The following is a 15,692-nucleotide window of genomic DNA, read 5'->3' as shown; positions in this document are numbered from 1 at the left end:
GAGCAAATAGTTCATACTTTAACTTTGGACTCCACTCGTCCGCAAACTACGATACACGAAGCTCCGCGATAGTACATTAAAAGGTCGTCTTGTCATTCTATCATGCAAGGAGATACCTGCTTATCACACGAATGTTAAAAACTATTTAACAATTAATTACTTTTGTATGCAGTATCTTATGAAGAATAATGATAAAACTGCAGCCCATAAAATACACATTGTTGGTAAAGTGGCTATGGAGTTTGAGAAGCAGTAGAGTTGTCGTAGTTATTTTTTGTAGAAGTAGTAGTAAAATAGAATGGAGTTAAACCAGCGACAGTGGTTCTCATGCAAAATAGTTAGAGCCTTTCCAAACTCTGTCTTCTATTCCATCATGTTAAGATTACAGTAATAGAATGCAAATGCGTGGTGGCAAAATCAATATTTCGGCCATTATTTTTATTAATATTACGAGATGAAATTATTATAATGATATTAATGATAACAATTAAATGATAAAGTAATTGTTTGGTTCATTTGATAAGGTTATTGTTTTAGTAAGGTAATTGTTTATTACCTTACTTAACATTTAATCTAAAGTGGCTAAATTCCAAAAGTGATTCAAATATGACTTAAAGTGGTGTATAAGCTATACAATGTACAGTTTAGCACAATTTGTACCATTGCATTGCCAAACTTTGCTTTGTTTCACAGTAGAGATATGCAGTTTATTGTGTTTTATTGTTTAGCACAACACAATGGATTTGAGTGGATTGTTTCAATTCCCACTATCACTCCTGATTACATTAAGTGCTGATTATTATCACAAAAACAATTTATTGATAAACTTCCAGCTTGTTAGCACTTCCTTGCAAGTCTTGATACTTCTATTTGACTTAATAAGTATATCAAATTAAAAGATATTTATCTGTGGTAGGACAGGATGTTGTATTTATAAGTCGGTCTTTTGTAGATATAGAAACTTGTTTCAGTAATAGAGAATTACATTATGAAACACTTGTTAAAATATTATGTAGGTAGGGTAAAGTGTATTTACTAGTCAATGAACCCATTAAAATTTCTTGAAGTTATGTATTGAATAAATCATTTGAATTTTACATACAGTATGTCAGATCTTTGTAGTTAAAACACTACTAAAATGTAGGGCTCAAATACTTAAGAAAGACTGTGCAACTACATTTTTATAGGTAGTTACAATCAGAATGAAATTGGAAGTTGTGAAACAATTTTGGTACTTATCTTGGAATTTATTAATTATATACTTAAGTATAGTACATTCAAGCTACATTGCAGAAAACTAGTTAATGCAAGTAAGCAATTATAATCGGGATGACAAATTTAATCACCTACACTTTAGATTATGTACTTTCTTATAAGAATCTGCCAGGTTTCTTTCAGTGGCGTGACGACAGCAAAGGCTAGAACTCCGGCTATGAGTAAGCGGTAAAATGTGATAAGAACGTTACCTACGCTAAGTACACAGTACAGCCGCAAATCAAACAGAACTGCGGCGAAACAAAGGTGCAAAAGTGCAAACAAAAGTTTCAAACTCACCTGTATAGCGATTACAGTACTAACAATGCCACTTTACATGAAATTGTAGTAGATTAGTAAATAATATCCATTTTATTTCACAACACACTGCACAATCACGGGACAAACTTTTTTTAATGTGGCCGTATGTCTGCTCGCGTCCGAAAGCCGCGCGGCGCGTGGAATTGACAAAATTGTTTGACAGAAGCAGAAGTGACAACAGTACACGAACTCGTTTTCGTTCGGAAACTTGTTGGTTCCACTTTCGATGCTCGCGTGACTTTGACGTTTGCGCTCGACGATGATTGGCCAGTGAGAAAAGATGTCGGCTGTCATAGTGATGTACTACACATATTAGTTATCGATATCGAGTAATTCATGTTAATAATACTACTTTGTATTAAATATTTCACAAACGCTGATAGATTTTTTGTAATAAATGTAGAACTGTGTGTGTGTGTTCAAGCTCAAATTCAATTTTAGTTCAACATACGGAGCCAATGTTAACCCACTTTCTTGTGTTTCATTGAAGTATGAATTTGCATACATTACAAATTCCACACAATTGACTACATAGTTTGTATTTTGGTAAATAATATTTTAATGTGATTATTATAAAATCTTTATTTAAAAACGGTAAAATATAATTCATCGATAATATTATACCATTAGAAAACAGCACTATCCTTGTCAGTTTGACAGAGAAAGATTCGTTCAGAAATAGAACAAAAAAGTATTCATGCATGCAATATTTAGTCAGTTTCCGTTTAAATAAATATCTTTTGTTTATCAGATGTTGTTTAATAAAAACGTAGTAATTTTATTCTCTTTGATCACCCTAAGACGAATTCTGTGGTGTAGTCTACGAGGTGTAGTGCATGGTATGACATAACCATGCAATGGCGGCTTTTCATAGGATTGAGCATACCTGGTTTTGTTTATACCATGGTGTAGTAGATTTGACATACAACATCATGCCATATTTCGGCCATTCATACATAATCAACCAAATTCAATCTTCAATCAATGAAGATACATACATACATACATAAACTCACGCCCGTAATCCCTAATGGGGTGGGCAGAGCCACAAGTAATCAAAGACAACTTGCAGCCACTGTTGATACGAAGTCCAAAGATGGATATGATGAACCTTATGGTGATAAGGGATCAATGAAGATACCTAGCATAAAGTTTCTTCACCCGTCCGAAGCACTGCAGTCTGAGCTCGGCGTCGAAGCAAAACATGCTACAGTTTGATCGCTATTGTCTGGAATTTGAATCCTACAAGTCCATCTATAGGTAGGTAGATATTTGGTACTAATTGTTAATTCAGATAATTATTGTGGTACACTTACTATTAGATATATTTATATGTTACTACAAGATGTGAGGTGTGTTAGATGATTGTGCTTCGGAGGGCACGTTAAGCCGTTGGTCCCGGCTATTAGCCGTAAAAACACCTCCACCAACCCGCAGTGGAGCAGCGTGGTGGAGTATGCTCCATACCCCCTCCGGTTGATTGAGGGGAGGCCTGTGCCCAGCAATGGGACGTATATAGGCGGTTTATATTTTATGTATGTGTATGTTACTACAAGAGACTTCCTTCCTGCAGACAAACTGTTTAAACAGTTTATCAGGGCATTGCTAAATTGTATTTAGTATTAAGATTTAATAAATAAATAGATATTAAACATAAATTTAGAAATCAAAATTGTCATTGATCTAGTAGTTGCACCTATAACTGCTGATAAGCATGATCCATGCCCCTTTTAGGGTTAACGAGTGTACGCCTGGGTTGTCTTGTAGGTCTACCCATTCGAAAGACCTATCTTTCTACAATCCTTCCTCTTTTTTGTAGTTTGGTTGAACTGTTGTTTAGCTTGTGTTGCTTGCGAACATCGCGAAATAGCGAACAGGTAGCTTCGAAGTAATCTTTTGTAGGCTACTTTTTTCTGTAACCTATCCTGACTGCAAACACCTATCCAGTTTTATAATGAAAGGACTACTCCTTATATGAAGCTGGATGGGTACCTACCTACGTAAAAGTAGGTACTTATACGTGCTTTTAGAACGAACATTCCTGCTTCTTCTTCTTTGCGAGTCGATGGCGATCGAAGCTAAATTTTTGCTTATAGCTGTTTTCTCCAAAGTCGTTGCAAAGTCAATTCTTGATAATTAGACATACCTTACCTACCTAGTAGATAGACTACCTACTTATTTACCTAACCCAGTATCTTAGGACTACGCGCTAGGTACCTTAGATAGAATAGGGTGGTGGAACAGTGCATTTGCATGTAAACAATGAGTACCTACAGGCAAGGAAAACCCTAAAGATCTGAATTGACGAAGTCGCATCTTTGATAACATTATCAGCATGTAAACAAAGTTTCGTAGTTGTCGGCGCGTGCGCAGATGGCACGAGTGGAGTTGCGGGCGCTGCGTGATGTGTTGTAGTTTGTAGCGGCGGCGCATGCGCATGGTTGGGGCGGGCGGGGAGTGCGGGGCGGCGCAGGCGCAGGGCGGGCGGCCGCGGCGTCAGTACGCGCGCGCCCTCGCCATGGCTCGGTGGCTGAAGGCTCTGGCGGCCGTGCTGCTGCTCGCCGCCGCCGCGACCGCGCGCAAGTCGCCCGCCCCCAAACACGAGCCCCAGATCGAGGAGGTCACCGCCAAACAGTTGGAGCGGACGCTGGAAGACAAGGATTTCGTCGCGGTGTTCTGGTGTAAGTGCGGTGTGGACGTGTGCTCGTCGCTCACTCGGCCGCCGCCCGCCGACCGGCGCGCGTCTCCGCTAATTTTGCGAGCTTTCGAAAACTGGCCGCCGGCCAGGGCGGGGGCGACCGCCGTGTCGAAACGTCTGTGACGGCGCCCGTCCAAATGGGTTATCGTCGAGTTAATGATCTTCGGACGAGCCGAGCGGAAGCCCGCTGCAGCCTCGGCTCGCTCACGCATGATATTTTCGAGCGGCTCGACCGCACTTGAGCAATTATGCAACCGAGCCGCGCAGACAATAAAACTTGACCCGCCGCCGACCGGCGCGCGGCGACCGCTGTGGCGCGGCCTAAAATGGCGGCAGTCTCGTTTTCCACGATGCTGCTTCCCCAAGGCCGCCACCCGCCAGGCGCCTACGCTCGAGCTCGGCTAAAACTAGTGTGGTGTGCCGCATGTGCCGCTGAAATAGACTTACATTACGTGCTATTGGCATTCCGACTATTTTTGTTTGTCGCCAATTGTCATGAGATCGATGTATTCTCCTCGCTGACATGCCAACTTGTTCACCTATAAAGAAAAGTGTAATTTGTGTTGGTTCGAGTGTCTTGGTCGACTCTTGAGTCTGTGTATGTCTGGGTAGATATACTTAGTAGATGTCTTGCATCGAGCGCGGCTCTCAGTCATCTGAAGGATGCGATGCAGCGGCCGCCGCGGACACAAAATGTGCAATAAATCACTGTCAGCCACGACCGTGTATGCAACTCTGTCGTTTGGCTGCGACACTAGATTGTTCTGAGCTATTGTGGCACTTCTGCGAGATTCTGACTAGCTATCAACTTTCATAATAAGAACACTACAGTCAATTATTTAGTAGTTACAAGGTGCTGTAATGTTTGTCGGTTACGGTTTATGAGCATCATTGTAAACATAAACAAAACACAGTGGGAAGTAAACAGCTGTCAATATTTGTCGAAAATAGTTGGCTTTATCTAAGGGAATATCTTAAAAATTACTGACAAATAGAAGTACTTGAATCAATCCCGCACAAAATGTTCTTTAAATCGCCTTGAGAACCTTGCGAAGGGTAGACGCTATGTTTGCTTGCAATACATGCAGGATATGGTATGTGGGTAGAGCAGCTGTTAGTGTTTTAATTTTCATGATTTGGATATTTATTTTAGTTTCCTTATACGTGTGGTTGTCGTCAGTTTCCTTATAGCTTATATTATTCTTAAGTACAGAGTACCTAGCATTTTAGTTTTCCGTCGTCATTTTACTTACACGATTTATTCAGTTTATTACAATCCAAATTTTCCGTACCACTATCCGGCTTGACAGTGCCACGTTTTGTCTCGTTATAAATAGGCCCAGTTGCTATGTTTTACAGAAAATACATAATTACGAAAATTCTCTGCTACAACTGTTTCTTTTGGAATACATCCAAATTCACGTGTGTTATCAATCTAGTTACCAGATTAATGAAAATTGTTTCTTTCTCTAAGAATTTAATCATTTAAGAATCCATAAAATCTGTATTTTTTACTTCTTTGTTACTACTGCCGGCACCAGACGTACCTAGGTATCTGTCCTTCGCCTGTGTTAACCCGCTACTAAATATGTACTCCTCCTTAATCATATTCTATTTTCTCTGTTTCTTTACGAGTCATATTTTTCCTATCGATGCAAAAATGGCATTTAACTACAGATGACCTATCTTCATTTGTTTTTCATGCCCTGTTCTGTTCATCAACCTCTCATCGAATGTTCGATGTTCCGATTCCGTCTGCTATTCTTTTGTAACATTCTTATTCTTTTGTAACATTAAGACTGGTATTTAGGTCTGGATTACTATCTTTACCTACCCAGCGCGATCTTGTGAAATGACTCAATTTAATACCTACTTTGTATCATTTGTTCGAATTATTCAGTCTTGACGTTTACAAGGCTACCCATAAGCCGTAGTAGCCCTGGTGGAAGAACGCTCTCTCACTCTCACAATGAAGTTGCTGGTTGGAATCCCACTAACGCAATGATTTTCGACTTCATGTTTAGATCATGATGATCACATGTTCAGCGTTGAAGGAAATATCGTCAGGGAAACCCATACCCGAGAAATGCGTTTCAGACTTTCGGGAGGTATGTGAACAAACCTGTATTGGGCAGGTTTTCCCTTCATGGGTTGAAAAGTCAGACAGGCTGTTGCTTTTGTAAAGAGCCAGACATGTCAAATCTTCAGATGATGTAAGCGGACCCCGTGAAAACGGGACGCGCTGAGGAGATGATGATGATGTTTAAAAAGACTACAAACATCGCCAACGAAAACTACACTCATCTATTTTGTGTATAGAGTCCAATTTTAATGGCATTTTACTCTGTCCTTTGGCCACTGTATCTTGTGGAACGTGCCTACCTAAACTTCTGTCCATTATTACTTGCTGTTTGCGTCAGAACCGAGAAATAAAGTAGAACTACGCGCACAGAAATATTAAATGTGGAATTTTCTGTGCTAGAGTAGGTAGGTACTTTATTATACACAGAGAAACAAGAAAAATAAACAATCGTTATTGGGCCGCTGTAAGTTTTCAAAAGGTGAAGTTATATCTTAGTGATTTTCATCAGTTGATTCCAACTTCTTCTATCATGTGGGTTCTGACGTGATTCCCAACGCCATTAACCCTGGCGTCGGGGTTTTTATTGGCCCAAAAGCCCCTGACATGACTCATGTAACGACTTCTTACTTACATAAGTAAGTAGTACCCAGAACCAACGGCTTAACGTGCCTCACGAAACTCGGATCAGCTTACTTTCGGACAATCAGGTGATCATCCTGTAATGTCGTAACTAAACTAGCACACAAACTGATTTTTGTTATAATTATGTCTCCACCGGGATTTGAACCCGGGTCCTCTGGATTCCAACTGATAGTGTTCTATGCCTTACTTCTGGTCACATTTCTTCAAATGGATTTAAAGTTCGAATTAGCAACAACAACTGCTACTAAAATAACATAAAGTCTGAAGTTCTAATTTTGCAAACTGACAATTCCCACTACGTGGTTACAAATTAGTACTGGAATGACAATGATATGCCAGCAGTACACAAAACAGTACCTGCGTATATACCAGTAAAATCTGCAATAAAATGAACCACTTTGTCGTAAACATTAACGACTCTTTCAGAATTTCAGTCTTAATATCTATGTAGTTATGTAATACAAATCAATGTTCATCAATTACCAGATTCACAAGTTAAATAAGTACCTATTTACCTAGTTTTTGTTGATTAACAAAACAACAATAAAGTAGGAGTACTGAATTCAAATTCGGAAATTCAAATAAGTACTAAATTCATGTTCTGAGTACAAAGTCGGATACACGATTTATAAGTAATTGATGAACAATTAATGCTAAATTTTAATAAGCCAAATAATTGGGTAAAAAAACGTAATAATAAGTCCGTCATTTCAATACGTTTTTCTATGACGTCACAGTGTGCTTTTTCAGACAAATTCCATTGTAATTTCGTGCTTTGACGTTTATTAAAAAGTAACTGATTAGACTGGTGGGAAACTAGCCTATGTATTCGCAAATGAGATGATTGCTGAGGGGCATTAAGAAAATAGAAGCACTGAAAACACTTGCAGCTATAATTAACAACTCAAAGATCGTAAACGCCAGCATTGACACAATTTGTCCCGTTATCATCAGTACAATCATAATGTTCAACGTTGCTGTTTATTTAAAACTTTCAGCATATTGAGTCATCTGTCGGGAAAGTCTGTTGGTCGACGATGCTGAAAATAACCCGAAAACACTTCATAAACTGTATTTTAGTTTTATGAATCAAAGACGAGTGCTAAGCATGTTTGTTTATTTTTATCGCCTCGTCCTTTCCTCCTTAACGAATGAGATATCAACAGAGCACTGAAAATAACTAAAATATGTAAAGTAGGCCGTCGTTGGCGCAATTCTCTGATATTTTAAAACGTTATTGTATTAAGAAATGTTAAGCATTTCGGATGAATTAAAACAATCTCTTCGCTTATTTCAGTTTTCGCGCCGTGTGAACTCGTTGCAGAATAGTAGGTAATTTTAGAAAGTCTAATTTTTGCAGACATTTCAAAACTGAAAGCATCGTGTAAATATTTACTCTTATCCACTCTTGCTACATAATTCGACATTCGCTTTCTAGGTTTTCCAGGTGTTATTCAAATTCAAAAATACCTTTATTCAGTAAGTAATAGTTACACTTTGAATCGTCAATTTTTACATAACGAACGTCTCATCCGCCTAAAAGTACTGCAGCTTCTCACAACCTGTATAGCCGGGGAAAAGTAGCTGCAAGAAAAACCTCGGTAGATATGTTTGTCTTCCGTCTGCCACGTTCTTCGCGGCCCATTAGAGGACTTCTACATTACTTTATCTGACGGTACCAACTATTATCCCTGCAGTTCGTGATACACTTTGTCTATCCTTTTCACGGAACAGAAGAAAGATTCCGTGATCCTTCCTATCTTTATAAAGTAGGTTAACACTGAAACATACGAAGAGAAAACATCGGAAAATTCTGATTTGGACAGAATTCTAATTTCTTGTAAAGAATGCTTTACTCTACTCTATGTCTATCTACCTTATCTTATATACGAATTTAACGTCCTTTTGGTAACTTCCATCGAGCTATTCGTGCGAGTCGACCACATAACTCCAGCGAATGTGTCAACTGGTACACATACCTACCAGTTTTCATATGTGCGAGTTACCCCCGACCGTAGCCTACGCGGCTCAAGGGATTTGCCAATGTCGCGACATCATTTTGGGTATCGTATGAGGCTATAGTAAGATAGTAACATCAATGGCATTAGCAATGGCGGCCCTAGGGCGCGCGGTGCGAGGTGTGACACCGCACCGGGCGTCGAAATATGGGGGCGCCAAAATCAACCAAGACTGATTCACCCTGGCCGCAAGCTAACTTCATCGGGTTAGATTGCGGCCACATAAAACTCATACCGGGTGGCCGTAAACAACATTTTTAAAAGATTTAAATAGGTCAATTTCGGTGGCCGTCAACTAATAGATTTTTTTTGGATTTTAAGGAGCTGAGCGGTGCCATTATTAGGTGCCATCACCTAAATATTTTGCTAGGGCCGCCACTGGGTATTAGGTATATTATGCTCTATAATGCATTTATTTCTTGAATGCGCGTGACTGACGACCAATGGTAGTAAAATGTATTTTGGTTGACCATGAATCAAAATGAATTGTAGAGTTGTAATAATACAAGACTATTGTCAATGTCAAGTTGTCTGGAATATGCCCAACGGCTTCTCAGCTGCGATAAAGGTGACTCGGAATGTATTTACAAACAAGTTAGGTACATAACGGTAGGTGATAAAATGATTTTAAGGAATGCGTTGAAGCAGTAGAGAGGTGAAGCTAGTTTCAAAAAGGTAAGTCTAATCGAATGGTGTGTACCAAATTTCGACGTTCTGAAACCGATTTTGTAATTTAGATACTCGTACTTCTATTCTTCATCTGATGTGTGGATTGGATTGTGATGTGAATGATTGATATCACCAATCAAATCAAACCAAATATACTTTATTGCACAGAACTAAATTTCAACAATCAGACATAACACATGAATACAATAGGTACAATTTGGGCGGTCTTATTGCTCTAGAGCAATTTCATGCAGGCAATCACTACCGGGAAACAAACATTTACCAAACTTATCAATCTTGGTATCAGGGATGGGTGCTTATTATGCTTATTAACCAGAGGCCCCTTTAATAGCTCATGTAATGATTGCGTACTTTCTATTATTTATTTACTTTTAGGAAGATTAACAGCTGAATACTTACCATAGATTTACTACTACCGTAGATTGAATATCAGAAAAGTGGGACGCAAAGTTAGGTACTGTTAATATAGCGACGTTGACAGTACTTTACTTTAGTTAGTAGTGCGTGGTAAAAACTTGCAAAAATAAAAGCTCTAAGCGAAAAAAGAAGGATGGAACATCATATTTCTAATAAGTGCATGATATCATAGTAAGTATAAACATTGTAATTTTCGCAGTAAAATCCACCCAAAATTATTACTTTAGTTTAAAATACACAAAAACAAGTACTCCCGGTCAATCAGTCGCAGTATAACCCGACCGCGTTACGAAGCACCACGCGCTAATATACGTAATAAGACGATGCGTACTTCCTTAATTTGACACTATTTTATTGAATGTATACCTCCATATCGCTGTGTACGAATGTATAGCTAAACATGCGCCAAGTTTTCGCCGCATTTATGTATCAAGCGTTGTATCTACGGTAGTGGTAAATCAATACTGACTACAATAAATAAAAACACTAGTATCTATTGCTAATTACTAATAGGAAAAAAGGAAACCTATAGGAAAAAAAAAACAATTAGGGACAACCGATTTACGTGCCTCCGACTTCCTTCCGAAGCACATTTCCTTTATCCAAGTTAAGGCATTCCAAACTAAATCATCCTTTGGTTTTCTTTATTTCGTAGAGCTTCAGTATTAAAGCGAACTTATTTTGACTCGGCCTTAAGGAATATGATGATGATGATGATACTTACCTACTTATAGATGTGTAAGTATTATAGGTTATCTTCGCACAGCTCCGCGTCAATGGAAACGCAGCTTTATTACTTAGCGGCTTACGGTCATTTATGATTAAAGACCGAGAGGGGTCATTATCTTAGAAAACCCATGTCATTTTTTTTAACATGTCTTATTGTAGATTTGCCGTATATGGCATTAATTAACTACTTACTTAACTATGGCAAGAGCGGTTCCATGTTGTCTTCTAAAAACTGGTACCTAACTCCAGTCCTCTCTTATAAGAATAGTGCAGTGGTTTTAAGCGGATGAGACGCGACGAAGACAAAGTGTTTGTAAAGATATTTTTGAAATTTGAATTTGAGTGGACTTGTTGGTGGAATTAATGTACCTACATGTATGGTGTAGGTAACGTAGATAATCTTTGTAGATCAGGGCAGTTAGATTTGTTGAACATTGAGATGTCTGATCATTCTTAAGGTACAGAAATAGGACACGTGTTTATTTACTGTTTTATTTCTAGAAAGATATAAACTCTTCGCTCCCATACTTTTTGTTTTTCGCTAGTGGGAATGTAAGAGTTGGGAAAGATTTTGAGAATGGTATTTTTGAACTGCTTTTAAATAACATTTTTGAGTAACATGAAACTCTTTAGTTTATTGATATTGCTGGCTGAGCAATACGTAATTTGCAAAACCAAATTTATCAATAATTATGTAAACGTTACCTATTTAACTTTGTTTTTGTTTTTACGTTGTTCATCTCCTACAATTGATTTTCTTCAGTTTGTTTTGAACAATAATACTAATGATTCAATATTAGTCCGGAATATCAGGAGCAGATCCAGATTCTATTTCAGGGGCTGGGGGTTACCAGGTCGCAGACAGCCTAGCTCCGTAGAGAATTAAGTAAAATTGCAGTGGCCACCCATGATGCAACCTATCAGCCAGGCTTGTGATATTGTCTTGTTGTCTAACTACAGGTTGACTCAAACAGACTCAAGTTGCCTATTTTAAGTGCCAGACTGGTAATATAATCTCCTTATTAGATCATAATAATGAACCTTAAAAGATGGATGTCGGGGATACTGCTTGTATTACTTCATTTCATTCGCGAAATGATTTAACTCCTCCAACTCCATGAAATATTAAACCAAGAAGTCTCACGAACTCGAAAACCTTAGTGGAGTCACTGAAGGGTTTCACTTCTAACTTGCCGGGGACCGATTTTGATGATTATTTCTTTTGTAAGTGTAGTTTTTTATATCATTTAAAATCAGAAACACCTTGAGTGGCGCAGATAAACATTTCGATCATTTATGGTTAAAAAATACAGCCTTTTAAAGATTATTTATATACTTCTAATTTATAGTATATTTAAAATGGAAATAAAATGGAATGAAATGGAGCAAATGGAATTCCATAGTCTCTGCTTACCCCGGTGGGAAATAGGCGTGAGTTTATGTAATTATATCTATTTAGATAGGTACAATAAAATTTCTACAAGTGTTTATGCGACCTCGCCGAACTGGAGTACCCAGTTGAAATTGCGGAAGTGGGTTTATGTGCATTTCAATATTAAGACGTTAGTATATTCGTTTATTGAGATAACTCTATATAGGTACTGTTACATAGTAAAGAATTGATCGACCTAATATCGACTGATACATCAATATGGCCATAAACGTCACAAGACTAGCTTACGTAGAGACTTTTTGGCGGGAACGGGACGGTTGCTTTCTTCGTTGAATAATCTAAATAATTAATACGAAGTGGTGTTTTGTGGTTAATTATCGCATTAAGTTAGTCGGAAAACATTCGCGATAGTGTTATTATATCGGAATATTCAATAAACAAAGTGTACCTACCTATGTTCGCTTGGTGCCAACAAGCCGCTTTATTAACTCGAAAGTTTATGCGGACTTTTGAGTTAATTCGTTTGGGGTTCGGAGTCTGCTCCGGGGGGCTTAGGTTTAATCATTCATTGTCATCTCCTTTCATCATTTCATTAATTATCATTAAGAAAAAAATACATAAGACATAGCTGTATGGGCATACTTCCCTTTGCCTTGCCCTTCGCGGAAAACCAAAACAAAAAATGTAGCTTACGCACTTTGGGCTTTTCGGCGGGAAACGGGAACGGGACAGTTGCTTTCTTCATTGAGTAATCTAAATAATTAATACGAAGTGGTGTTTTGTGGTTAATGATCGCATTAAGTTAGTCGGAAGACATTCGCGAGTGTTATTATATTGGAGTATTCAATGAACAAAGTGTATCTGCCTATTTTCGCTTCGTGCTGGGAAGCCGCTTCATAACTCAAAAGTTTATGCGGACTTTTGAGTTAATTCGTTTGGGGTTCGGAGTAGGAGTCTACTCCGAGGGTGGGGGCTTAGGTTTCATCATCATCACCTTTCATCATTTCATTAATCATCATGAAAAAAAATACGTCAGACATGGCTGTATGGGCATAGTTCCCTTTGCCTTACCCTTCGGGGAAAACCAAAACAAAAAAAAAAAAAAAAAATTACGCACTTTGACAGATCTAATTCTTACCGCGCATTGAGACGGTTGTAAATTGTTATCTTATTGAAATATAATCAATAATTGTACTGAATTAGTCTTTTTTGTTTATTAGTATTAAAATTGATAATCCTATATATTAAAATCGATATCCCTCTCGTGTGGGTTGTGAGTACAATGACCAACCTCATCAACCCCGGTGTCAGGGCGACTTGGGTGATAGCTCATCCGCAGATGTATTTCATCCGTGGATGAAACGCCACTCTTTACAAATAGTAGGCGTCGAGTCATCTATGAAGTGGTGCTGTTATTCGGAGGAGTCACCACCTAGCTAATACTACTTTAGTGTTTTCATCCGAAAGGGCTACTATTGAGAATCAGAATCAGAATCATTTATTCAACGTAATTATCATGGATAAACTTGTTGAAGGTCAATGTAACATTTTGAATTTACGTCATTTCGCAAGGTGTTATGGCTGAGGAGAAGAAATGACAAGAAACTGCAATAGCAACACATCTTTTAAATCAATGAGGGTACATTACAAGTTATTTAATAACTAGAGGAACACATTTAATACCAGACATGTTTATCATTTAGGTAATCATTAATCTTATAATAAGCTTTTTTACATAAAGTAAGCTTCACGTGAGCTTTAAATTTATTCTCTGACAAATTTAAAATATTATCTGGTATTTTATTGTAAAAACGTATACATAACCCCAAAAAGATGAATTTAATTTACTTAATCTAGAATTTTGAACAACAATTTTATTTTTATTCCTTGTATTGTAAGTATGCCTTTCACAGTTTCTCGGAAGGAAAGCCGCCACAGACATGGCTCCTGTAACGACTACATACCAATTTACCGACTGCTTAGCGTGCCTCCGAAGCACGGATCATCTTACTTTCGGACAATCGGGTAATCAGCCTAACCTAACCAAACTAGGGACCACATAGTGATTTTTATGATATGTCCTCACAGGGATTCGAAACCGGGACCTCCGGATCCGTTAATCCTATAACTAATCCGTGATAGTCCAGTTCAGAAAACACGTGACTTACATCGTAGCGTCCATGGTTCGAATCCCGGCTCGGGCTCTGACCCACGAGTTTGAATTCATGTTTACCATAGATAATTGATATCATGTGGTTTCCAGGATTTGTGCCAGGTTGATGGCAATGGGCTCGCCCCCTATTACAAGGGACTTAAATATAGCTGGCGAGGAGAGGGTAGACTACTTATATACACCTTTACCTACCCCTTAGGGGATACAGGAGTTATGCTATGTAAAATTGCACTTTACGTATGATGAACAGGGGTTTAAAAAGGCCACATTTGACATTTGCGCATATAAAAGTAAGTGCGCAATGCAAACAAATGTCAAATAGCAATATTGCTTTTTAGATGAATTGCTTCGATGTGGCCTTTTTAAACACCCAACAAAACAGTCAACTCGCGTCAACTCGTGATCGGGTGCTGCGTATGTGGACAGGCCTGCTTCTGTCAGGGAGCTCATAAAACACTGTTTCTGTGATAAAGTCACATAAACTCTTTATTTTTCACTTTCCTTCCACCGACTGTAATTGGAATACCATTGTATTTAAGTCTATAAATTATGTAATACAAACTGGATTAAAAAAAAAGAAAAGAAAGGAAAACATGAAACAGTAGGACTAGGGCCCTGTGCTGGGAGGTTTTCTGGCCACGTCTTTCCCTCAGCGTTACAGATTCCGATGTGGTAGTAGTTTTACAGCTAGTTACATAATATGTAAGTAATTTAATTTTGTTTGACGTTCAAAAAGCGCTAACTTTGTAAGCCAATTTCTAAAAATAAATATTTTTGAATTTTTTTTTACCCCCCCCCCCCCAGCTTAAAACAAGTGTTTAATTATTGTAAACATCATTGTGTACATTGTATACTACGTCTTTGCGTAAAATTATTCAAATAGCGCGGGACCCGTCGTAAATACTCGTAAATAAAACGTCGATGGTTGAAATATTTACATAAACCGAGTTTATTTGTGAAACATTGCAACGTCCGTTATCGTTAACTTTTCAGCTCCTTGTTTGTTTTTCCGGCAAGCTTTCAGTTTTATGTACTTATTTATATTTTCTTTATGTCTATAAAACTCTAGTTTCTTAGGTCAAAGATAAATTATGAAATTCTCTAGGCTCAATTTTATCGAGGCCTTCGACCAATAGCCGTTTCACGTTCATCTACGTAGATAGCATTCGTATCGTTTATTGGTCGAAGCGCTGAATATAATTCGCGCCGCGCGCGGCGCGGTTGTCATGCGGACCCGGCTGGTTACTAAATAAAGACAGATCTAAAGGTGGCAA

General features: G+C 38.3%; 2 protein-coding genes across 4 annotated transcripts in view; one reads left to right on the top strand and one right to left on the bottom strand.

Moving 5' to 3' along the window:
* Positions 1 to 1,754, bottom strand: part of LOC126369602 (myosin heavy chain 95F) — a 54,629-nt gene extending 52,875 nt beyond the window's left edge. The window contains exon 1 of one of the 2 annotated variants that reach the window (XM_050014094.1): positions 1,555 to 1,754. The gene's annotated coding sequence lies outside the window, so the exon portion shown is untranslated. The remainder of the gene's footprint in view (positions 1 to 1,554) is intronic. The other variant, XM_050014092.1, reaches the window with a different exon arrangement.
* A 2,243-nt stretch (positions 1,755 to 3,997) lies between these two features.
* The window catches only part of LOC126369599 (uncharacterized), a 29,993-nt gene continuing 18,298 nt past the window's right edge, over positions 3,998 to 15,692 (top strand). For both annotated transcript variants that reach the window (XM_050014087.1, XM_050014086.1), the window contains exon 1: positions 3,998 to 4,256. In XM_050014087.1, the coding sequence (XP_049870044.1) occupies positions 4,007 to 4,256 (250 nt within the window). In that variant the 5' untranslated portion in view covers positions 3,998 to 4,006. The remainder of the gene's footprint in view (positions 4,257 to 15,692) is intronic.

Source organism: Pectinophora gossypiella, chromosome 9, assembly GCF_024362695.1.
Source record: "Pectinophora gossypiella chromosome 9, ilPecGoss1.1, whole genome shotgun sequence".
NCBI classification, from domain to species: Eukaryota; Metazoa; Arthropoda; class Insecta; order Lepidoptera; family Gelechiidae; genus Pectinophora; species Pectinophora gossypiella.
This window is presented reverse-complemented; position numbering and strand designations above follow the sequence as displayed.